This window comes from Manis javanica, chromosome 11 (genome assembly GCF_040802235.1).
Source record: "Manis javanica isolate MJ-LG chromosome 11, MJ_LKY, whole genome shotgun sequence".
Taxonomy (NCBI): domain Eukaryota; kingdom Metazoa; phylum Chordata; class Mammalia; order Pholidota; family Manidae; genus Manis; species Manis javanica.
This window is the reverse complement of record NC_133166.1, coordinates 52363201-52387175: the sequence shown is the minus strand read 5'-3', so window position 1 is coordinate 52387175 and position 23975 is coordinate 52363201. Positions and strand designations below refer to the sequence as shown.

Sequence of the window (23975 nt, the reverse complement as noted above, 5' to 3'; positions counted from 1 at the left end):
ATGTACTGTAAAAGATATAGTGACCTTTGTAATTTATTTGTATATGCTCAGGTTTTTTTAATTTTCAAACAATTGTCCAGATAATCAAATTTAAGTTAATAATGTTTTACTATGACTTAATTTTTCCGAAGAGCAACAAAATCACATAGCATAAAAATTCAGGTATCAGAAAGACTCAAAAGGCTGTTTTTCACTTTGTTCAAGTTTTGTTTCCAAGCATTAAGTGTGTCATACAGTTGTTGCCACTGTTGTTTTCCAAATGTCCGATGTGTGCTATGACTAAAAATCGAAAAATTATAGTTATTAGTCAGCCTTTATACACTTGCATCTAGTTAAAAGTAACATGAAATATAAATGGGAAATACATATAAAAGACAATTTAGAACTGTAGAGAACTAGAAGCTTCTTTTTTTCTTAAAAAAGATCTTTACTATATCGATACTAAACCTTCTATTTTCTGAACTACATAAACCAGACACAAAAGTCATTAGTATTCTAGCCAATGCTAAGCCATTAAATGAAATGTGCTGGAAAATAGGACTCTTTCATTAAATAAGCTAATCACATTCAGTCTGAACTTTAATAAAATTATGATAAATAGCAACTATTTAACTACAGTCAACTGACAGGAACACCACCTTGGTTCTCTAAACATTTAAATGAAATAATAAGAACTAACTGGTCTTCAAAATGCTGCAAAGTATTTAGTGTCTTACCTGACAACTACTTTTCTCTGGGTCTGATCAATTTTGCAGTAGACCATTTTAGTTCGTACTGCTGAAAAAAAGATATTTTATGTGATATGTTACATGGAAAATTCCCAAGAAAAACAGCTAAGGTATGAAAAGGTGATCAAGTGAAGACATAATAAAACTTTACAACTTTCTAGTATTATTTTACAAACTGTCTTTTTAAATCTTGTAACAAGCACATCAATATGCTGCAAGTAACAGGAAGGTCATTCATTTGTTCTGTGGTTGCTGGGCCACTCTGTATTACTTATTATATAGCTTTTATTAAGAACTCTAGGTGTGCTCCCCAGCAAATCTCATGTTGGGGGCCGGGGGGCGGGCGGAAGGGAGACTAATTTCTGATATTCTTCTATAAAGGACTGCTTCATAGACTTACAGCACTAGAAACAAACATCTCAAAAGTTCTGTACATTAATCTTAAGTACAATCCTCCCAAATTTCAAACTTAGAAAATTCAACTGTTGGGGAAGAAGGTCCTGTTTCTAAGCCAATCATAAACTGATAATGGTTTAACATTTGTAGGTCATTTATTATGTGCCAGGCACTGAGCTTATAAATAAGTGCTTTGCCTGCACTGATTTAATCCTCACAACCACAAAATTACTCCCTCATTCCTGTTTCACAGAGGAAAACCTGGCCTCAAACTCAGGTGACACTAAAATCTGGGCTTGTAACCAGTAATGGTACAGTGCCTAAAAGCATTTATTTTTTATGATTTCAAGGAACAGAACACCAAAATCACATAGCAACTTATTATTTCCAATGAATTTTCACTAGAAGTATCTGCTCATCTACTAAAGATATATATCTATAAAATAATCTAGAATTATTAGCATAAGGCTGTTTCAGGATTAAAAATCTTATGTTCCATGCAGAAGAGAAATTCTAGAAGAAAAATGAAAATGTTTCTGTCTTACCATCAATAACAAATGCTTCAACATCATCAGCTCCAATCTGAAGTTCTTGTTGCATTGTGTCAAAAGTAATTTCTTTATTTTCCACGGCCATCCCCATAAAAGTAAGCAGTCTCATTTTTGCCATATTCTGCTCATGTACCAGGCCTGAGTAACACAGTAATGATGCCTGGTGAGTATCACACTAACCAAAGATCTGCACAGTAGCAACTCTTGTGTGAAACTGCGGAAATCATTGTATTTGATCTCTTAATGCTTCTTACACTTGCAAACCATAAAACTGACCCCACAGTTAAATTATGGAGCATTTAAAATCATTTTCTAGAACGTTTCTTTGTTAAGAGTGCCAAAGGTGATAGGCCCTGAAAATTGTGTACATTTCACATGTTTTATACAGGATACAGGTGTACAAAAAACATTTCCTAAGAGTATTTTCACTTAATTGAATTACTTAAGCTTATTTTTTACTAATAGCTCTTCATTTAAACACAGGATTCTTTATCGACTGTTTGTTCTGTGTCTGTATTGCTGGTAAACATGAAGTCTTAAAATATTTTCGTATACATCCAGTTATGAAAACATCTGTTTTCCTTCAAGTCACTTTGGCTGTTAAATCCAAGTCACTTTGGATTTAATACTTTTTTAGAAGTCAAAATTGCAAGTGTGTTTATCATTTCACATTTATAGGCTAAAATGATTAGTACTAGAAAAAATTAAACAGTACTATTAACAGTGACACTTGTTCATTATAAAGCAAAAGCAAAACCCTACAAATAACTCAAAATCTGCCTGTTAACAATTATTTAGATCAAAACCATTGTTAGACCTAAAAGGAAACTTAACAAATTACCTAGTCCTGAGCCTTTCCCTTTAAAAAACAGTAAAGTTCAGGAGCAAAGAGATTAAATGACTTACAGTCACAAAGTAGCAGTTCTAAAATAAACGACTAGAAATCGAATACTTAAAACTCCTGAACATACTTACTCCTAAGTAGAAGCTGAATTATAACACCATATCATATATACTTGATTTGATGCTTGATCATAAAATTTCTAAAATTTAGAATTACATGTTCCTTTCCTCTGAACTTGCAAATTATGTAAACTCACCAAATAAGTGATATACCCTCTAATAATTAAGAGCCTCAAGTTTGTATTGTTAAAAAAAAGTTCCAAGCACTCCATAAATAAATTTGAAATTTATAACATTCATATATTAGCAGAAGACTAGGGAAGCCCATCAATATAGGGCACAACTGTCTGTTAATTAGTTGTAATTATGATACAGGGTTCCTATTTGGCAGAGATTCAACAAAAACATGCTCATCATAACTCAAATGAATAAGTATTGCTAACTGGGTTTAATGGAAATCTACAAGCATCAAAAAATCAATTAGTGCACATTAACCCTAATTAACAAATGCAAATTAGATGTTGATTAACTTTCTGAAGCAAAAAGGTAGCAACTGACTAACACCAGATTACATGTGGACATGTTAGGGCAATTCAGTTGACACAAGATAATGCTATGTTGGCCCAAGTTGTCAGTGTTAATAAAACAGTGTTTTGATAGACTGATACCACCTGTGGAATCCAAACATTTGTAATGAGACTTTCAGCTATAAAAATGTTTACTAATTATATACCTAATTATACAAAAACATACATTTAAATGTTTTCCTCAAAGCATCTTTTAGAATGTCTAATAAAGACAGCTAATCTGCATAATGTTCAAGAAACAAAAGGCATAATAGTGAATTTTACTTCCAGTTGGCACAATAAATTAGAAATGTTACTGTTTTTCCTATCGCAGAGAACAAATGCCAGATTTTTCTCAATATTGACAAATACAAGAAAATTCCTTAACATTCCCAGTACTGTGGGCATATACAATTCTCTTCTAATATGATGAAGTGATAGAAACTCCTAAAATTTCTGATATAATTTAAATTTTCTTGAAATTAAATTTATTTTACTATTTTTTGTGCAATTATAAGCTTATAAAAAAACATCAAAGGAATGATGATTGTAGAATGAATTATTTTAAAATAAAACAAATGGAAAACCATTATCTGTCTTACATATGGAAACCAGTGTTTAACAAAATTTCAAATTGATGTTTATAGTCACTACTTTAAAACAAAAAAAAGAAACAAACTTAAAGCCTTTAGGACTCCTGTTCTCAAGATCAAAGTATTAAGCTAGTGAAGTTAAAAGACTTGTAGGAAGCAATGCTTTGTCTCATGAAACTAGAACATTACCTTTAAAGTGGAAGTCACAGTGTTCTGTGTCATATTTCAATTTTAAAGTTATAAAAAAATCTAATTTTATGGAAACATTTATTCATTACTAATATGTCAAAACCTTAATGCAGTAATAAAAAAATGTGCATCATTGAGCAATTTCTGCATTGTCACTGACCCCTGGCTTAAAATGCTGCAATATAGAAAACGTAATTTTAATGCATGCAATAGCTTATGAACCAGTGCTCCTTTGAAACAGTCAATTACACATCAATGGGGGAGTGTCAAAGTGTTAATTACTACTCCTTTTTCCTTGGTGCGTAAATAAAGAGGTTGCTGACATTAACATTCCATCACATAGCTTCATGCCACAAAACAAATTAACTGGGACAGAATGTGGTTTTCTGGGTCTAGTGCACCTGGCAAAGCATTTTACACAAACATACTTGCACCCACTTTATCTTGGTGCTATTTCAAATGTCTTATTATATTCATGATAACTCAATCTTCCCCAACTCCAATGACGACACAAAATTTACAGGTGACAGGAATTAATGATTACCAGATTGAGGACTAATAGTATCGTCAAAATAGGTTATAAATGTATTCTTCATCTACATCTCAAGCCAGGAACACTAACAATTCAATTTTAATACGGAAAATATAACCAATTTCTAATGTATTTTGATACTGTCTAGTAAGAAAACAAAGCACTGTAATTTCATAGTTGCTTTGTCTCTCACTAAACTGGTAGCTTTATTAAAACAATTTAAAGTTTGCTTCCTCAGTGAGGTTAAGCTGGATTCGGTTTGATCTGGCAAACATTTACTGATGCTCTAGAAAGAAAAGTCAGAAGATAAAAATCATAAAGCTAAGACTGCTGTCATCAACAAACTGCTGTTAGGAAAGTTTTTCTAATTTCATCTATAGCTTTACTTAGATCTGCTTGGCAACACTGTAAACTTCTATAGTTTTTTAAAATTTTGGTATCATTAATATAAAATCACATGGGCAACATTGTGGTTACTGGAGTCCCCCCATTATCAAGTCCCCACCACATACCCCATTAGAATCACTGTCCATCAACGTAGTAAGATGCTATGCAGTCACTACTTGTCTTCTCTGTGCTATACTGCCTTCCCTGAGCTCCCCCCCACTTTATGTGTTATTTTTTAATTGTGGTTGGGGGGGGCAGTGCAGCAGGCATAAAATGCTATATTACAGGGAAAAAAATCGTACTGCTGTAACAATTCTGTGACTGTTTAATAAGAAAAAAAAAAGACCCAAAATACATAACTAGCTAAGGAGTAACGTCCTTTACAAAAAGAGACTTCTATTTTGAACAATAATGCTCAGTTTGGTAAAGTACCTTTAATCATCGGATTTTGTCAGCTCTTAAAATGAGTACTTCTAAAAGTCACCACATGAACATATAGTAGTGGTGATTCTTTAAGTTCCTTTTCTGCTCCATTCCCCATTCCAAAATTTTAAAAACACATGTATCAGTGAAATTATTTCCATCTGAATCTCCTCTAAGCATTCACTTCCTGTAGTACTTTGCCTCAGAGAATCATGGTATAGAGCTTGAAGGGCAGAAAATCCAACAAGCTCTTATAGAATGGTTCAGGTTTCCCAACTACTAGTTTCATGCTCTTTCCATCACAAAAGCTACCTCCTGTACCTCCTTGGTTTCTGATTCCCAATTCACACTGAGTACTCTTTTAAACTGTCTACCTATGAATGTTGCTATTACATCATACATCAGTGGTTAGGGTATTCTACCCATAAGACTACAATCTTATTTGCTGGATCTCACAGTACACAATAGTTTAGAATAGCATGTTCCCATCTCTCTCTACCCATCCAAAAATTAAACCCCAAAACTTACCAAGTGAATCAATGAAGTCTTTGTTGTTCTGATAAAATTTGACATATGATGCCAATTTAGCACTCACAAAAATGGTTAAAAGCTATAAGATAATAAAAAATATAATTATTCAATATAGAATCAAGATTATACTCAAGATGTTTTTAAGACACTAACTCCCAGCAATAAAATGCTCTATATTTCTTTCCATGCAAAAACTTCAATCTGTCTGATCAAATTATGATCTAAGCCCAGTTGCTTTCATTAAGACTTAAGATGAAAGAATCAGTAAATAGAGTGAGCTCTAAATGATCTACTCCAAAAGATGATGTTAATGACATAGTACAAATGGAAAATAATCCAAAATATAATTATACTTGCACTTGAAAAGTGTGTTCATATGTTTTAATATCAGATTTATCTTCCCAACTGGGGCTAGCTGACACTATATACTAAAAAAGAAATTTGTATTATCTAAGTTCGTAACGGCCAGGCAAATGAGAAAGATGAAGGAAAGGAAGAAAGGTGTATGTTCAGTGGTTGCAGAAAAGCTGGTCCTAAATTTGATCCTGATATAAAAATAATAGTTCTTTTTCCAGATCTAATATTCATGTTCACTAACACAAAGAAAAAGAGTCTGGCTCAGTATGTTAGATTTAGGAAAAGAACATTTTCCACATTAAGGATAACTACTTACATCATGAATAAGCTCCCCTTCCAAAAACTTGACTGGTTTTAAAGTAAGAAGATGGTCAAAAAGAAATGCATTTGGATCTTTCAAAGCACGTACAATACACCTTAATTAGAAAACAAAAATCCAAGCTCAGAGTCCTGAAATTCAGATAACTTTTCACTGATTTTTTGTAGACTGCAAAATATATTTACTTCAGTAGAGTGTCTGAGTTCAATATACCCAATGTAAGAAAAACTACAAGACTGGGCTTAAAATAGTCAATAAATCTATGAGATGATAATAAAACAGTTGCAGACCAAAACATCACTGGAGAGAAAGCACCACCAAAATCATCAGAGAATAAATAAAACAGCAGCATTTTCCCATATACCAGATACTAAGGTAAGTGCTTTACATGCATTATCTCATCTAATTCTCACACCACCCTGCGAGACATACAGTATTATGCCCATTTTAATGATAATACAGCCTCAGAAAGAGCTTGCCCAGTAAGTTCCAATTAAGTGGTGGAGTATTTGCTTGCAGACAGTCCGTCTTTAAACATTTTTTCCACTAACTACGTTTTTAATCAACACCTATCATGTATGTGTCTCTGTGAAGCAATAACACTAATAACGAAGTCACCATATTTCCATTTCACAGTATTTAAAAAACTCTTTCTATTCTTATTGCTACTAAGCAGACTTAGGACTGTGAGCCCTTATTCTCATTAGCAGTTGACCGATTTTTTTTAAGTCACCAAGTTTTCCTCATCTATATCCCTTAATATTGAGGTAAAATCAACCCAAGGCTAGGTTCTACTTCTTAGTATGGGATTATAACCCCCATACCAGCAACACCCTGAACAGCAAACAGCATGTGGCATTTCCCATGCAGTCTAGTTCTTCCAACATCGAATCTTGAATGTGAGTCCCTACATCAGAATCATCACCGAGCACACAGTATCGAATGGTTCTGTATCACTGGTGGATGCAAACATGACATCAGTTGTATGACTGAATATGTAGCTCACATTTAGCTGCTGATACCCATCACATCAGAACAATGTGTTTAATATTACCTGTGGGCATCAACTCGAGCCTGGGAAGCATTGTCCTCTGTGTAACTTCCCAGCAATTCCACCATCACTTTTGAAGCAGCATCACTAAAAAGAAATACTGCTTTAGGAATTTTAGAGTACCATTGTCACTCACTCATTCAAAAATACATACCACGTGCCGAGTATTATGCTGATGATAATACAATGGTGAGAAGAAACAGATTCCTCTCTATGGGAAAAGTCATTGAACTTTCCTTCTAGTAGGACAATTGAGGAAAATGACAGTAAGTAAGTACCATGAAGAAGATTGTGATGTAACTGAGCAACAAGCAGTGACAGGAAAGAGGTGGCTACTTTGTAAAGAATGAGCAGGGCAAGTCTCTTTCTGAAGGAATGACATGTAAGCTGAGATCTAAAGGATATATGACAATAGGCCATGAAAAGCGCTGGAGGTGGAAAGTGGGGCTGGATGACTTTCCAGGCAGAGGGATGACCCAGTATAAAGGCCCTAGGTGGAAAAAAAGTTTCATGTCCTAGAAATTGTTAGGACAGTGTGGCTGAAGTTGAGCCAACACCAAATATTTAAAATAACTCTACCAAAGATATTCTTCCAATTGTATTGTTCTTAAAATTATGTATATGATTTTATATGTACTGAGCAAAAACCAAGTCTTAAAATTTAAATCACAGTTTGACAGAAATTTAGTGTTTAAATAACCATTCTCTTTTAGGTCCCTAGCATGATCAGCATTTATCTACTGAGGGCCCATTATGTGCCAGACACCTTGGGAATACAATGGTTGAGCCTACCACCTCACAAACCTTTTAACAAAGAGTGTTAAGTGCTATGATAAAAGGAGAGGGTGCTATAGAAGAGAGGCATCTAACTTAAATAGGAGAGGGGTATTCTAGGCAGAGAAATCAAGTTGAGTGTAGGTTAAGAACAAGGGTATGCAAACTTTCTGTGAAGGGCCAGAGAGTAAATATTTTAGGCTTTGCAGGCCATATGGTCTCTAAGACTCAAGTCTTAGCAAAAGCAGCCATAGACAATACGCCAAAGAGTAAGCATGGCTGTGTTCCAACAAAATTTTGTGGATATTATGAATTTCTTATGTTTACCTATCATGAAATACAATTTCTTTGGTTTTCTTTAATCATTTCAAAAACATAAAAACCTTATTTAGCTTGTGAGACAAACTGGTACCAGCTCCTGGTCCAGACTGGGAAAGAGCACAGTGCTTTTATAGCTGATACAGGTTCACTGTGTCTAGAGTGTAATAACCAAGAGGAAGAGTGTGGGGTGGTTACGTGTATGAGAGCAAAAGACAGGGAGAGATGGAGTATCCAGGTAAACACAGCAAAGCGTTTGTATTTTGTCAATACACCACACAAATACGGCAAGGAGGTTACCATCACATTCACCAAGCCCAGGCTTGTTACACAGCAGGTAGGAGCCCTTGCTGGGATGGCCTAATGTGCCTAAGAATTTTGCACTGTATCCTAAAGAAAATGAAAACCTAAAGAATAATATCCTGAAATCTTTGTTTCACAAAATCATTGTGGTTGCAGAGTGGAGAGAATAAAGATCACTTTGAGATGTCTTGCTTGGGAACATACAGACTATTTTAGAGAGAGAAATGATAAATTCATTTTGATCATGTTTGTTGCAATTGTGGCACCTAGGGCCACATCCAAGCAGGAACAGGTAGAAAGCAGTTAGGCATAAAGATCTGAAGCTCCCAAGAGAAGCTTGGGTCAGCCATGGATTTTCATTCAGTAGATAATAGAAGCCATGGGAATAGATGAGATGACCCAGGAAGAGGGAGCAGAATGAGGAAAAAGTCCTAGGCCACAATCTTAAGCAATACCAACATTTAAAGGAGGGGAGAGAGTACTTTACAAAAGTGTCTCAGAATAAACTGCCACACAGGATGGAATAAAACAAGCAGTGTCACCTAATCAAGGTAAGCTTCAGGGAGGAGGGGGAGCATAGCCACAGGTTGCTGAAAGGTCGAGGAAGACAGGGCCTGTGTCTGTTCTTAAAAATGAAGGGTCCAACACTCAATAAACTAATTTTCACAACATCAGGAAAATAGGGAGAAAGCCAGGGATCTTATGTTTGTGAATTGTTTTAAAATATTTTAATCTGAATGCCTTTGGGAAGAGCATACACGCTAGTTGTATAAACCACCACTTCATATTGTCTCACGGCCCTGCTTTTGTAGCCACTGCTTTTGCAGCATGTCTGTATTTTAGAAATAATCATACAACAAATATAATACCGAGTGCCTATGAGTATCACTTTTTAGTAATGAACAAAACAAAGTCCCTATCCTTGTGAAACTTATTCTAGTGGGGACAAATAGATAATAGACATTAAAATACCGTATGCCAGTTAGGAAGTGCAATAAAGAAAACAGGCAAGAGCAGGTGGGGGAGGGAGGGGGAGAGTTGGGGATACTGTTACACATATAGACAGCCAGAGAAGACCTTTCTGTGAGGTAACAACTGAGCATATGTGAAGAATGGAGGAAGCTGCATAGATACGTGGGAGAATTAGTGCCAGTACCAAGACTCTGGAGCTGGTTTTGCCTTTTACTGTGAATGAAACCACTGGAAAATACTGAATAGAGCGGAGACATAGTATGATCTTCCATATTAAACAGAACATTCTGGCAACTACATTTAGGAACAGACTACAGGGGGAAAAGCCCCAAAACAGGTTATGAGACTACTTCAATAACCTAACTAATGATGGCAGCTTAGACCACCTGATAAGAATGACAGTAGTGAGAATGTGGTCTGACTTTCAATTTATTAGAGCTGCAGACTTGCTACTGGATTAGATATGGAGTAAAAGAGAAAGACTGGAGTCAAGGACAACTCCCAGGTTTTGTTTTTGAGCTACTAGAAGCACAGCAATGGCATTTCCTGAGTGGGAGAAAACTGAAGGAGGAACAGATTTAGAATGAAAAATCAGTGGTTCACTTGTAGATGTCAAGTCTGAGATGCCTTTTGAGTATCTGAATGGAAACAAACAGAAGTATTTGGAGTTCAGGGGAGGAATACAGGAAAAAAAAAAACAATTGAAAATCATCAGCATATTGATGGTATTTAAAGGCATGACTGAGCAGGCAGTCAGTGCCTCTCGACTGGGTGCCCTCCAGAGCTGGAAGGATATGGGAGCTGTTGTAGTTGCTCTAATGACTGGGAAGCACTACTGGTATTTTAGAAGGGCAGGGCAGGCAGGGATGCTGTGTGTCCTTTAATGAACTTAATCTAGCAATACAAAGAACTGTTCCACCCAAAATGCATTTGGCATTCAGTCTTCCCTATAATCTCAGCAAAATACAACGAACAACACACACAGTAAATGAATGTAATAGGGCAGATAAAGTCCCAGGACTCAGTTATTCTACTGTTTAGAGAAGATAAAGGAGGAACCCACAAGTGAGGAGTTGTGAATGACAAGAAGAAACCACAAGGAGAAAAGTGTTTCCAGAGTGATCACCTGTGACAAATGCTGCAGATGCTTTCTAACACATGAACATGAGAATGTGTCTAATAGAGCACGAATATGTCCTATGTCTCATTCTCAAAAAATTCTTTGGAACATTACTTCAGTTACTTCCTCTTACACATAACAGACTAAGGTCTCCTAAACAGCAATTAGAGAAATCATCCAGTGAGTGGCCATCATGTGTAATAAGCACTAGACATTCAGTGGGAAACCATACCACTCCTCATTTTAAATTACTATACCAGACAAGACTTCACTTCTTAAAGTGAACTTGAAAAACTGAAAATAATAGTGACAGGAATAACAATATCCCACATTTACCGAGTGCCTTCTCAGTAATGAAGCCTTTGTGTTAATAACTTTGTGTGTATTACCTTGTATAATCTTTTTGACAACCCTACGAGGTTAAGTACCACTATAAAACAATTATTTCTACTTTGAAGTTGGAAACTGAGGTACAGAGATGATTATTTATTTAAGGTCATTCAACAAGCAGGAAAGCTAAGATTTGAATCCCAGCAGTCTGACTCCACAGCCTGCCTATTTAAAGTGTAGATTAAATTATGGATTCTGTCTCCAACAGCTTTTTTGCTCTCCCATTTGAAATGGTATTTGTTATAAACTACTTACTTTTAACACTTTACTAACTGGCTGAAATGCTGCCACAGTGTGTCAGCATGTAAGACATGGTAGCCCCTGATTCAGAATGAAATAGCCTATTAATGCAAGATCCCCTGCTTATCTTCTTTTATGATAAAACTTCCCATTTTTCACAAGAATATAATTTCTTCTTAAATTGTTAAATTTAAATGGTCTGAAAAAACTTGTATTTTATTAATGTAATAGAAACATATTAATCTTGTTGAACCTAATATATGAAACACTCTAACACTAAAAGCCAGTATACAAATTGTGCACTAAAACTAAACTGAAGATTGAATATGTTTTCTAAAAGTAACCTTATGTAAAAAGACATTAAAATGCTAGGTCAATAAGGTACTATTATCCTTCAACACTAATTCAAAAAACTGGGCTGACTCTATGGTTTGGTAAGCATCCTAAAACTGGGATGTATATAGACTAAATATTTTGGGCATGGAGTCTGTTGGGCTGAAGAGAAGCCTTAGAAACCCAGGACCTTGCAGAAGCCAAATAGGTACTCCTTTAGTACAGTCTACTGCAAAGTTTCCTCTCGGGGGCATTGTTTATATAAAAGGTTTTGTAGAAACTTTGACTGACAGACCCTTGCCACCATTAAACAAAAGTCACAGCACTACCCTGTAGAAAGACATCAAAGCACCATTAAATAACTTAGTCCACAGTTATATGCAGTTTTGGATTAGCAGCTGTACCATTTTTAGAAAAGCAAGTTGTCTAAAAAGTTTAAAGATAGGGAAAAACTATTTTAAAAAACTCTGCAGTTATTTTTAACTTAGGTCAAATTTACAAATAGATTTATAGCAACTGTATAGAGAGCAAAGTAGAGCAAATCATTCACCCTTCTTGTCTTTAAAACAGCCTCAACTACTTACATTGCCTGGTAAGTTTTAAGACAGTACATTAATTATAAATACCTTTTCTTACAATCCACAAGTGCCTCATAAAGTAGCCTTAAAAGGGTGTGTTTTTTCTCAGTGGTGAGGTTCCAGTCAGAAATCCATTTTCTAACCTATGAAAAGATTGACAAAGGAGGAAATTTAGTGACAAAGCTGAGTATTTCTGTAATTTAAAAGATAGTATTTAGAACACACGTGTGCTTAGTTTTATATGCAAAAACACTTCTTATAAGCAGAACAAGTACTCCACATAATAACTCACTTGATCCAGCTCAGTTGGAATATACTGGATGGCCCCACAAGATGCTGCTACTTTAATGAGGCTACAGTATACTGTATACCTTACAGGAGTATTCTTATCCATCCCATGGAAGAGGTTGCTTAGCCTGGGTTAACAAATAATAAAACAATGTTTGAGATCAGTAACCTGAGACAGGTATTATTAATAACTTCACATTAGAAAGGCAGAATCAGAGGTCACTGTGATAACCTCCTCCTATGTACACAGCAAGGCAGTGAGTACATGTAATACAACTTACTTGGAAAACAATGCAAAGACCAGCAGAACAGATCATCCACAGCTAATGACAAAAAGGCAGCCGTATTGAGAAGAGTAAAAGAGAGAGAGCTGCAACTGACTGGGATCTAAACCCTTCCCCCATCCCAATCCATAAGCAGAGAGAGTGAGGTATAAAGGGGTGGGGTGTAAGCTTTCTGCCCCTGACATGCTTGGCCCTGGGGATCTGCACCAGGAAGACAAGCTCCCGTAACACCTGGCTTTGACAATCAGCACGGCTTAACTCTAGGAGAGCTGGAGGGCTGTGGGGAGCCCTGTCTTCATTCTTGGAGGGCTAGCCTGCTGTGTCGATCAGTCTGAGACCCAACACAGAAGCAGCACTATGAAAGATTTATTAACTTCAGAACATATACCAGAGGGGCAGGCATTTGCTGGGAACTTTCTCTGGGGGAGGGAGCTAGCAGATGCCATTTTTCATGCTCTCCCCTCAGCTTAGTTAGCCTGATGTTGTGGGAGCTAGTTCTGACACTCTCCATCATCTACCATGCCAGCATGACTCCCTCGCTCCCCTTGCTCCTTTCACATGCCCCATCCAACACGCCACATTCTGCAGGTGCACCACCAAAGCAGACTACTATCCTGGGGAGGGGAGGAGCTAGCCCCACTCACCAGCATGCTAGAAGAGGTCCTGTGGGCCACTGGAGGCAGCTAGACTGAGGGCTGGCCTCACTCACCAGCCCAACAGGGGCTGTGCCAAGCCTTTCAGCCAGTTGGCACCTGCAGTGAGCCTTACAAACTAGTACAACTGCAGAAGTCCATTGGCCACTGCTGACAGGCAGGCAAAGCGAGCCTCATTCACTAGCCCTCACAGCAGCTGCAGCTCAGCCACAACAGGAGGGTGTCCACAGCCCACAACGAGGACATCCCTGGAGTACTGGGTCACTGTTACCAGGGGAATGGCCCTTCTGGGCTCCACACATCTATTACATAATGTCACCACTTTCAAGACCAGGAGACATAACCTACCTACTTAATACATAGGAAAAAAACAGTGCCAGACAAAATGAAACAAATATATTTCAAACAAAAGAATAAGTCAACACCAGAAAAACTGCTAAATGAAACAGAGATAAGCAATCTACCTGATAAGGAATTCAAAGTAATGGTCATAAAAATGTTCACTGGACTGAAGAGAAGAATGGCTGAACTCAGGGAGAACTTCAACAAAAAGATGTTAAACACAAAAAGAACCAGTTAGAGCTGAAGAACACAATAACTGAAATGAAAAATACACCACAGGGACTCAACTGCAGATCAGAGGATGCAGAACAGATCATCAAGGATGATGGGAAGCCACCAAATTAAAGAGCAGAAAGAAAAAAACATTTTAAAGAATGAGATGATGCTGAGAGATCTTTGCAATGCCTTCAAATGAAATAATGTTAGCATAATAGAAATCTCAGAAGGAAAAAAAGAGAAAGGGACAGAAAACCTATTTAAAGAAGTAATAGCTGAAAACTTCCCAAATCTGGGGAAAGAGACATCTAGGTCCAGAACTCCCAGAGAGAGCCCCAAACATGATCAACCCACAAAGGAGGTCCACATAAAGAAAAACAGCAATTAAAATGGCAAAGACTAAAGATGAGAGAATCTCAAAAGCAGCAAGAAAAAGAAGTAGAGAGTTATGTGCAAGGGAAATACTACAGCGATTAGCTGATTTTTGAGCACTTCACAGGCCAGAAGGGAGTGGCATGGTATATTATAAAGTGCTGAAAGGAAAAAAACCTCCAACCAAGGTTTTCAGCTTACACAGCAAGGTTACTACCATTCAGAATGGAAGGGGAGATAAAGAGCTTCCCAGATAAACCTAAGTTAAAAGATTCACCACCACTAGTTCAGGCTTACAAGAAATATTAAAGGCACTTTTTAAAGAGAAAAACACCCTAACTAGAAGAAAGAAAAATATAAAAGGAAAATTCACTTGTAAAAGCCAGATAGCAGAGGGAGTGGGTCAAATTGCTTAACAGCTAGTCTGAAGGTTAAAAAGGTAAAAGTAGCAAACTCAATTCTATACACAAAAAGACAAGAAATATACAAAATAAAATGATGTAATTTATGATAAATAGATAAAACACAGAGGGGGGAATAAAAAGTAGTGCTTTTAGAATGTGTTCAAACTTACGCAACTGTCAACCTAATATAAACTGATATACATACCTATACCTCTCTATCTTCTGCACACATGCACACACACACACACACACACACACACACACACACACACACACACACGGAATATTATATATCAATCTCATGGTAATCATAAACCAAAAACCTATGAGATAACATAAAAACTAAAGAGAAAGGAATCCATGCATAACTCTAAGTTATCAAATAACAAAGGAAGAGAACAGAACAAAGAAAACCAGAAAACAATTAACAAAATGGGAGTAAGTACATATTAATAATTCCTTTAAATGTAAACAAACTAAATGTGCCAATCAAAAGATGTAGGGTGGCTGAATGTATACAAAAACAACACCCATCTATCTATATGCTCCCTAGACTAAACATAAGACTGAAAGTGAAAGAATGGAAAGATATTCCATGCAAATGAAAAAAAAAAAAAACCTGGAGTAGCAATACTTATTTCAGCAAAATAGACTTCAAAACAAAGACTGTAACAAGTGACAAAGAAGGACATGACAATGACAAAGTTCTCCATCAAGAGGATACAACTGTAAATATGCACCCAGCACAGGAGGACCTAAATATATAAAGCAAATTATTAATAGACATAAGGAGAAACAGACAGCAATATAATAATAGAGAACTTTAACACCCCACTTACATCAATGGATAGATAAATCAGTAAGAAACAACTGTTGAACACCACATTACACCAGATGGACCTCCTCCAACCAGAATCAGCACAATACACATTCAACTGCACACGAAACATTCTCTAGGATAGGTCACGTGTTAGACCACAAAACAAGTCTCAGTAAATTTAAGACTGAAATCATATCAAGCATCTTTTCCTATCACAACAGTATGAATCTAAAAATCAATCACAAGGAAAAAAACTGGAAAACACAAGCACATGGAGGTTGAACAATGTGATTGTAAACAACCAATGGGTCAAAAAATGAAGAAAATTTTAAATGCATGGAGAAAAACAAAAACAGAAATACAACAGTTCAAAATCAATGGGACACAGCAAAAACAGTTTTAAGAGGCAAGCTGAGAGTGATAAAGGCCTATCTCAAGAAACAAGAACAATCTCAAGAGTCTGACTGCACTGTATGAATAGTAAATGAATAGACAATGAACAAAAAAAGGGCCAAAGTTAGCAGGAGGGACATAACAAAGACCAGAGCAGAATTAAAATAGACTAAAAACAATAGGAAAAAAAAAAACTGAATGAAATCAAGTGCTGGTTCTTTGAAAAGATAAACAGAACTGCTAAATCTTTAGAGGCTCATCAAGAAAAAATTTTTTTTTAAATTTTTTATTCAAAAAATAAAATCAGAAATAAAAGAGATTGTAACTGACACCACAGAAATTCAAAGGATTTTAATAGAATTCTATGGAATAGGCTAACAAACTGGACAACCTAAAAGAAATGGGTAAATTCCTAAAAAAATACAAACTTCCAAAGACTGAATCAGGAATAGAAAATCTGAACAGAACAATTACTAGTAAATGAAATTGAATCAGTAATCAAAAACTCCCAACAGACAAAAGTCCAATACCAGATGGCTTTACAGCTCAATTCTACCATACATTTATAAAAGAGCTAATACCTATCCTTTTCAAACTATTCCAAAAAACAGAAGAGGAAGGAATGCTTCCAAACTCAGCATACAAGGCCAGCATTGCCCTGATATCCAAACTCGACAGCCAACAACAACAACAGAAATTAGATACCAGTATTCCTGATGAACACAGATATAAAATACTTAAACAAAACAAAACAACCTAGCAAACCTAATTTAAAAAAATACATTAAAAGGATCATTCACCACAATCAAGTGGGATTTATTCCAGGATTCAAGGACTACAATATCCACAAATCAAACAATGTGACACACCACATTAACAAAAGGATAAAAATCTAATGATCATCTCAATAGATGCTGAAAAAGTATCTGACAAAATTCAGCATCCATTCATGATAAAAACTCTCAACAAAGGTGGTACACAGAGGGAACATAATAAAGATCATATATGACAAAACCACAACTAACATCAAACTCAGTAGCAAAAACCTGAAGCTTTTCCTCTAAGGTCAGGAACTGAACAATGATGCCCACTCTCAACACTGTGAGTAACACAGTACTGTAAGCCCTAAACACAACAACTGACAAGAAAAAGAAATAGAAGGCACCTAATTTGGTAAGAAAGAAGTATAACTGTCACTATTTGCAGATGACATACTACATATAGAAAACCATAAAGAATCCACCAAAAATGTTAGGATAAATGAATTCAGTAAAGTCCCATGATACAAAGTCAATATATGGAAACCTGCTGCATTTCTATATGCTAATAATAAACTAGCAAAAGGAGAACTCAAGAAAACAATCTTATTTACAATTGCATCAAAAAAGAATACAGTATCAAGGAGTAAATTTAACCAAGGAGGTGAAATGCTATACTCAAGAAACTGTAAGACACTGACTGATAAACTGAATAAATGAAATGAAAAGATATGCCATCTTCATGGAGTGGAAGAATGACTATTGTACAAATGCAATACTGTCCAAAGCAATTTACAGATTTAATGCAATTCCTAGCAAAATACCAATAGCATTTTTTATAGAACTAGATCAAATAATTCTAAAAATGTGTTTGGAACCACAAATGACACTGAACAGCCAAAGTGATCCTGAAAGCAAAGAACAAAGTCAGAGGTATCATGCTCCCTGATACCTTAAAGCTATAATCAAAACAGTATGGTATCAGCACAAAAATAGACACACAGATCAATGGAACTAAACAGAGAGCCCAGAAATAAACCCATGCTTATATGGTTAATCTATGACAAAGGAGGCAAGAGTATACAGTGGGAAAAGGACAGTCTCTTCAATAAATTTTGTTGGGAAAATCAGCAGTTACAAATAGAAGAATGAAATGGGAACACTTTATTACACCATATACAAAAACTTGAAATGGATTAAAGATCTAACTGTAAAACCTGAAACCATACATCTCCTAGGAAAAAATGTAGGCTGTAACCTCTGGGACATGAGCTTAAGCATTTTGGGGGGGATGTCTCTCCAGACAAAAAAAACAAAAACAAAAACAAACATGCAGGTCTACACCAAACTGAAAAACTTCTGCATAGCAAAGTAAACCATCAATGAACAGGCAACCTACTGAGTGCGAGAATATATTCACAAATTACATGTTTGATAAGCGGTTGGTACCCAAAATACATAGAGGACTCATAAAACTCAGTAGAGAAAACCCCAAATAATTCAATTTAAAAAATGGTCAGAAAACAGAACATTTTCCCACAGAAGACATACAAACGGCTAACAAACACATGATGCTCAGTGTCACTTATCATCAGGGAAATGCAAATCAAAATCACAATGAGATCTCACCTCACACCAGTCAGAATGGCTATTATCAAAAAGACAAGAAATAAGTGTTGGCAAAAGTGTGGAGCAAGGGAACCCTTGTGACTGTTAGTGGGAATGTAAACTGATGCAGCCACTATGGAAAACAGTATGGAGGATCCTCAAAAAATAAAACTACTCTACGATCCAGCAACTCCACTTCTGAGTATTTATCTGAAGAAGACAAAAACACTGTTTCAAAAAGATACACGCACCCATATGAGACTACTGATGCATTATTTACAATAGCGAAGTGTGGAAGCAATCTAACTGTCCAGCAATAGACGAACAGATACAAAAGATGCAGTGTATGGATGGAATACTACTCAGTCATAAGAGAGTGAAATCCTCTGTTGTTGCCATATGCAATAACACGGACCTAAGGAATATTATGCAAAGTGAAATTAAGTCAGAGAAAGACAAATACCATTTGATTTCATTTGTATGTGGAATCTAAAAAACAAACCAACAAATAAACAATACAGAAAAAGACCCATAAATTCAGGACACTGGTGGCTGCTAGAGGGGAACAGAATGTAAGCACAGGTTACACCTATTACATAGGTGAAATAATTGAATAGAATTAAGAGGTACAAGCATCTAGTTACAAAATAATGCATCACTGGGATGAAATATAGTCAACAGTGTTTCAGTAACTTGGTATGGTGACAGATGATATCTACACTCTTCATGGTGGGCATTTTGTAAAGTATATAAATGCTGAATCACTATGTTGTACAGGATAAACACCTGAAACTATTATACCAATTCCCCTCCAAAACCAACCAACAAAACTTCAGATTACAAGGAGGGAACTGTAGTACATAAAGGTTAAGTGACTTGTCTAATGTCAGATAGTTAATAAGAGCCACAACTGACTGTCAAGTTGAAGAATTCTTGCTTTTAATCATTAAATAACAGTAACATGATTAGAGCACCTTTAAAAACTGAACTTCTCTCAGTTAACTTACAATTGCAGTCTCAGTGATGGGCGTTCACCTTCCCGAAATTTGACAAGCTTTTCACACAGGCTTTTAATCAGAGCTTCTTGCTTATCTGGTTCCAGAATCAATAGGAGGGACACCACACTGTTCATCACACTTTCAACATCTACACACATATGGGTAACACAACAGTGATATTTAATACTTATTGTGTCTAAGTATGTATTTTTAGTGTTTTAATACACCAAAGACCATTAAACATAAGATACTTTAAAAAGACATAAGCTGGCTATTACTGTAAAACAGTTCTAGAGGACGCTTTTCTTTCAGCAGTGTGCTTTATATTAAAAATACAGCATACAAGAATTCAAAATAAACCAGATCTGTTGTATAGCTAACATTCTGAAAGCAAAGTGTACATTTTATTAGTGGAGGAAATATTACCTAAATTTGGTTTTCAACCAGTAAAAAAAAAAGAATGATTTACATGTTTATATTTACGCTTTCAATTTTTACTGGCAAGATAGTTTAATCATTTTGGAAATTACTAGTTAAATCTTAAACTAGGATGCTTTCCCAATTGAAAAAAACTTTGTAGATACAGATAGAAAATTATATAAATATGAAAGCTATCAATATTCTGGTTGGGTCAGTGATTTTCAAGTGTAAGATATTAATCACATGCCAATTTTAATCTCAAACTTTAACTAGAGATTTAAGGACTCTCATTTTATCTCAATAGGGAATCAGCAAAATAATTAAATGACTTGATTTCTTGAAATTATATCCCATTTGATAATAATCTAAATCTTATGAAAAGTTCCATTTTTTTCTTCAGTTCACTCTGAAATTATCAGTATTTGGGTGTGCAAAACACTCAGAAAACATACCTGATATAAAAAAGATGCTTTCTCAAAACAGGCTTACTTCATAGGTATAATAGATTAGAATAAACTGAAAGTATGTGCAAAGGTAAGATTAAAAACAGAGCTTGTAAGTTCTAAGATCTGAAGCAAAATAAATATAATTTACAAGAAATATTTAAAGTAGGTCCTTTAAGAATATTAAGAAATATTACAAAAAATTTAAAACAAACCTTTATCATCATCTTTCAGGCATACATCACAGGCTTCAATAATTTGCGCTAAATCTACATGAAGTCCACCTTCTGAGTTCTCTTCTGAAATTTCAGCTCCTTTAGATTTCAGGTAAGCTCGAAGCTCAGCAGCCTGTTGAATCAAGTAGTATTGCTATATATGTATAAAACTATGAAGGACAAAACACAAGATCTTAAACCATTCTGTCCCACTTATGAAAAAAAAAATTAATACTGTATTTAACAACAAAATGTTGAAATGCCTCTTCCCACCTCATGAATATCATACAGTCTCACAGGAGCCACAAGTTTTTCTCAACAAAACACAGTGGCTACACAGACCCACATGGATCAAGTTCAGAATTTCTCTCATTATTACCTACGTCTTCCTGGACTTTTAGTATGTAGCAAAATCTTTCTAATGCAAGAATTGATCTGACTTGGTAAATTCAATTTGTTTTAAAGCAATGAATTGTTATTGCTCAATAAAAAGGTGTCTTTGAACACTGCCTTGAATATAATATTTATAAATATTTATATCAAACTGGATCTCCTATATAATTAATCTTTTAAAATGCAAAATGCATACCTCTATCAGAGAGCACCTTTGCACCTATAAAAACATAATTACAGTACTGCATTCAGGTATTTAGACATTTTCTACTCTAACTCACATATATAATATTAAACTTCTTCTTTTGAAGGTTTGGTATTTATGGCAGCCAAACATGAATGCAGATGATATTTAAGATAACAAAAGGAAGAACTGAAATAGGGAGATGAAAGGATGCCATTAGTAAATGCACAGGTATCACTTTTCTAAACTAGCTTTGGCTAATAAGGAAAGTAGGATTCTTAATCGGTAGATCTGATGGTGCTGTCCTTTCAGATAACACAGTTAACTTCACATTTCAACTGGTGTTATAAGCAAGATTTCATGGAACTGTCACTGAATCAGACAGCACAAAAATACCACTGGGAAGCATATTTCTCTATGAAAGAAACATAATATGGTCCCCCCAAAAGGCAACTGTTCAGTTTCTGCTGCTATTCAATCAACAAATATTTCATTTATTTTTTTAAAAATTTTTTTATCTGTTATCCTCACTGGCCATAAATGGTTTGTGGAGTGGTACAACAAAGGAAAAGAAACAAGGATTCTGAACTCCATTTCTTAACTATCAAACACTGAAATTAACCGAAGTTAATTTAAATCTGACTCCTAAAGCAATCACATATTTACTTAAAAGGAATGGCTAGTGTGAAATCATGCATTACAAGAACAGCAGCATAACCACTTAAAACTAAAATATGACCAATGACAATACCTTCCTACAAATCCTTTACTATAGTAAAAAATCCAATTTTTTTTGGTAACCTAGTAATACCCAATTGTTGATAACAAGATTCCATTATTAATCAGGTATTTTTTCCTCTTCTCTTCCACATCTTCCTTTTTAATAATGCTCAACTCCTACCCTAGCCTTATCTTGCCTTTGTTTTCAATTTCATTTCCCTTCTTACTTTGCTTTTCAGGACTGAGGGTGTGCATTTCTACCAGGGGGAAACAAATCACATCGGCAATATTGAAAATTATCATAAAATTAGCTTAGAAGAGTAATGTTATCTTCTATAGGGACCCAAAATTCCATGTTAACGGATTAGCAGAAAAATGCAAAATGACGACACTTTAGAGAACAGTTTCCAGTTTTGCAAAATTAGATCATTTCATGTTCAGCTGAACTCCCACCAAATAAAGTTCAACTTCTGTTATGGGAAAAATGAGACGTATTAGCTATGCGTACTAAAAAGCAAACCCTGAACAGAAACTTCCAAAATATTGGGATGATTCTTCTTCAGGAGTATGTCTGAAAAAATGAGGGTGTAACTGACATTCCATTTTCAGGTTACGTAACTCTCACACTTGCACAATAAATAATATACAATACGGTATACGTAAAAAATAGGGTCACCTGTCCTTCTGTGATCACATAGTAAAACCATTTTGATATTTAGCACAAAATTATTTTTCCCCTAGACAGTTTACTCCGACTAGACTGGCCACCTCCCACTCCGGATGTGGCTGCATTCAGGAGACGGAAGCAGACACCATTCCCAATGCGTCAAAAAATACTGTGCCGTCAGAAATGACTGGCCTGGAGGAGCCAACGGCGACCAAGCTGTCCGTGGAGACTCGCGCCCAGGTCTGGGAACCGCGGAAGCGGCCCTGCGCAACTCCAGACCAGAAACCCTCGCCCGTGTCTCCAGGACCTCCCACCCCCGCGCGTGGAGAAGGGAGTTGCGGCTCTCAACCCAGGCGCGGGTTCCGCTGAGCGGCGTCCCTCCCTCCTGTCCCAGGCTAGGCCCGAACTCGACCGCTTACACCACTGAGACCTCCCCCAACCCTACCCTGGCGACACCCGCGGCCCGGAAACATACCTGATCTTCTTCACTGATGTCGATGAACGCCGGGACGCTCATGGTGCAGACCACCGAACAGCAGACGGCCTACACGCAAACCACGCCAACTGGAAAAGAGAGTCGAGCTCGAGGACTGTGCGGCTGCGCATCACAATCACTTCCGGGTTGCTCCGTGCAGATCCTTCAGTGCAGGGTCACTCGGACGGGCGGGGCCGCAGGAGCCAATCCTCGGGGCGGGGCGAAGCGGACGCGCCCGGACCGGTGTCGCGGGTGCGCCCAACGTTGCCACCTCCACGTACCGCCTATTCTTCGATCTTCTAGAGCGGTATAGTTTACAGTCTTCCGTGTTACGGGCCCGCTCATACCTCAGTTAGCCCACCCGTGAAATTTTAAGCCTGTTAGGTCAACGACAATAACTTGTCCTCAGCATAGTTATTCCTTACTAGCCACGACCCCTCTGCTCCCCAGCCTTTCAGGCTGCACTTGAAGGCGCCTCCGGCGTTGATTCCACCCGCCTCTCTACACGCCCCGGAGTCTACCCCGCCCTCGTCAGTACCCGAAAAGCCTTCGGGTTTTGCATGTGTTTTGGAGTTCGATGGTAATTATTTTTTTGAGTTCCAATTTAGCCACTTTTCAGCCTTTACTAAGGGACCAGCTGGCAGGCAATGTTGCCTGCACTACAGTCGTTTCCAAAGGAAGCTCTTGCAAGCAGCTTAGATTCCAGTGAAGCACACACAACATAAACATTAGAAAGTGATTAGAAAGGCAGCCCTGGATGGCATCGTG

General features: G+C 36.5%; 1 protein-coding gene across 3 annotated transcripts; it reads right to left on the bottom strand.

Moving 5' to 3' along the window:
• Nucleotides 1-15: 15 nt before the first annotated feature.
• Nucleotides 16-23409, bottom strand: EIF3M (eukaryotic translation initiation factor 3 subunit M). 3 transcript variants are annotated; one of them, XM_017639717.3, is made up of 11 exons: nucleotides 23208-23409; nucleotides 20769-20901; nucleotides 19700-19838; nucleotides 12847-12970; nucleotides 12603-12697; nucleotides 7530-7613; nucleotides 6473-6572; nucleotides 5797-5878; nucleotides 1670-1813; nucleotides 717-777; nucleotides 16-279 (listed from the first exon to the last, which is right to left on the bottom strand). In XM_017639717.3, exons 1-11 carry the CDS (start codon nucleotides 23247-23249, stop codon nucleotides 159-161), a joined length of 1125 nt encoding a protein of 374 aa, XP_017495206.2. In that variant the 5' UTR covers nucleotides 23250-23409; the 3' UTR covers nucleotides 16-158. The 3 variants fall into 3 exon arrangements, with proteins under 3 accessions (XP_017495206.2, XP_017495216.2, XP_036875532.2); XM_017639727.3 differs by having other exon boundaries at nucleotides 717-774; XM_037019637.2 differs by having other exon boundaries at nucleotides 20769-20938; nucleotides 23208-23343.
• Nucleotides 23410-23975: the final 566 nt, after the last annotated feature.

Coding starts and splice junctions, on each gene's coding strand:
- EIF3M (XM_017639717.3), bottom strand. CDS start 23,249: ATGAGCGTCCCGGCGTTCATCGACATCAGTGAAGAAGATCAG. Junction 20,902..23,207: donor ACATCAGTGAAGAAGATCAG/GTATGTTTCCGG, acceptor TTGATTCAACAG/GCTGCTGAGCTTCGAGCTTA. Junction 5,879..6,472: donor AAGGGGAGCTTATTCATGAT/GTAAGTAGTTAT, acceptor ATTATCTTATAG/CTTTTAACCATTTTTGTGAG.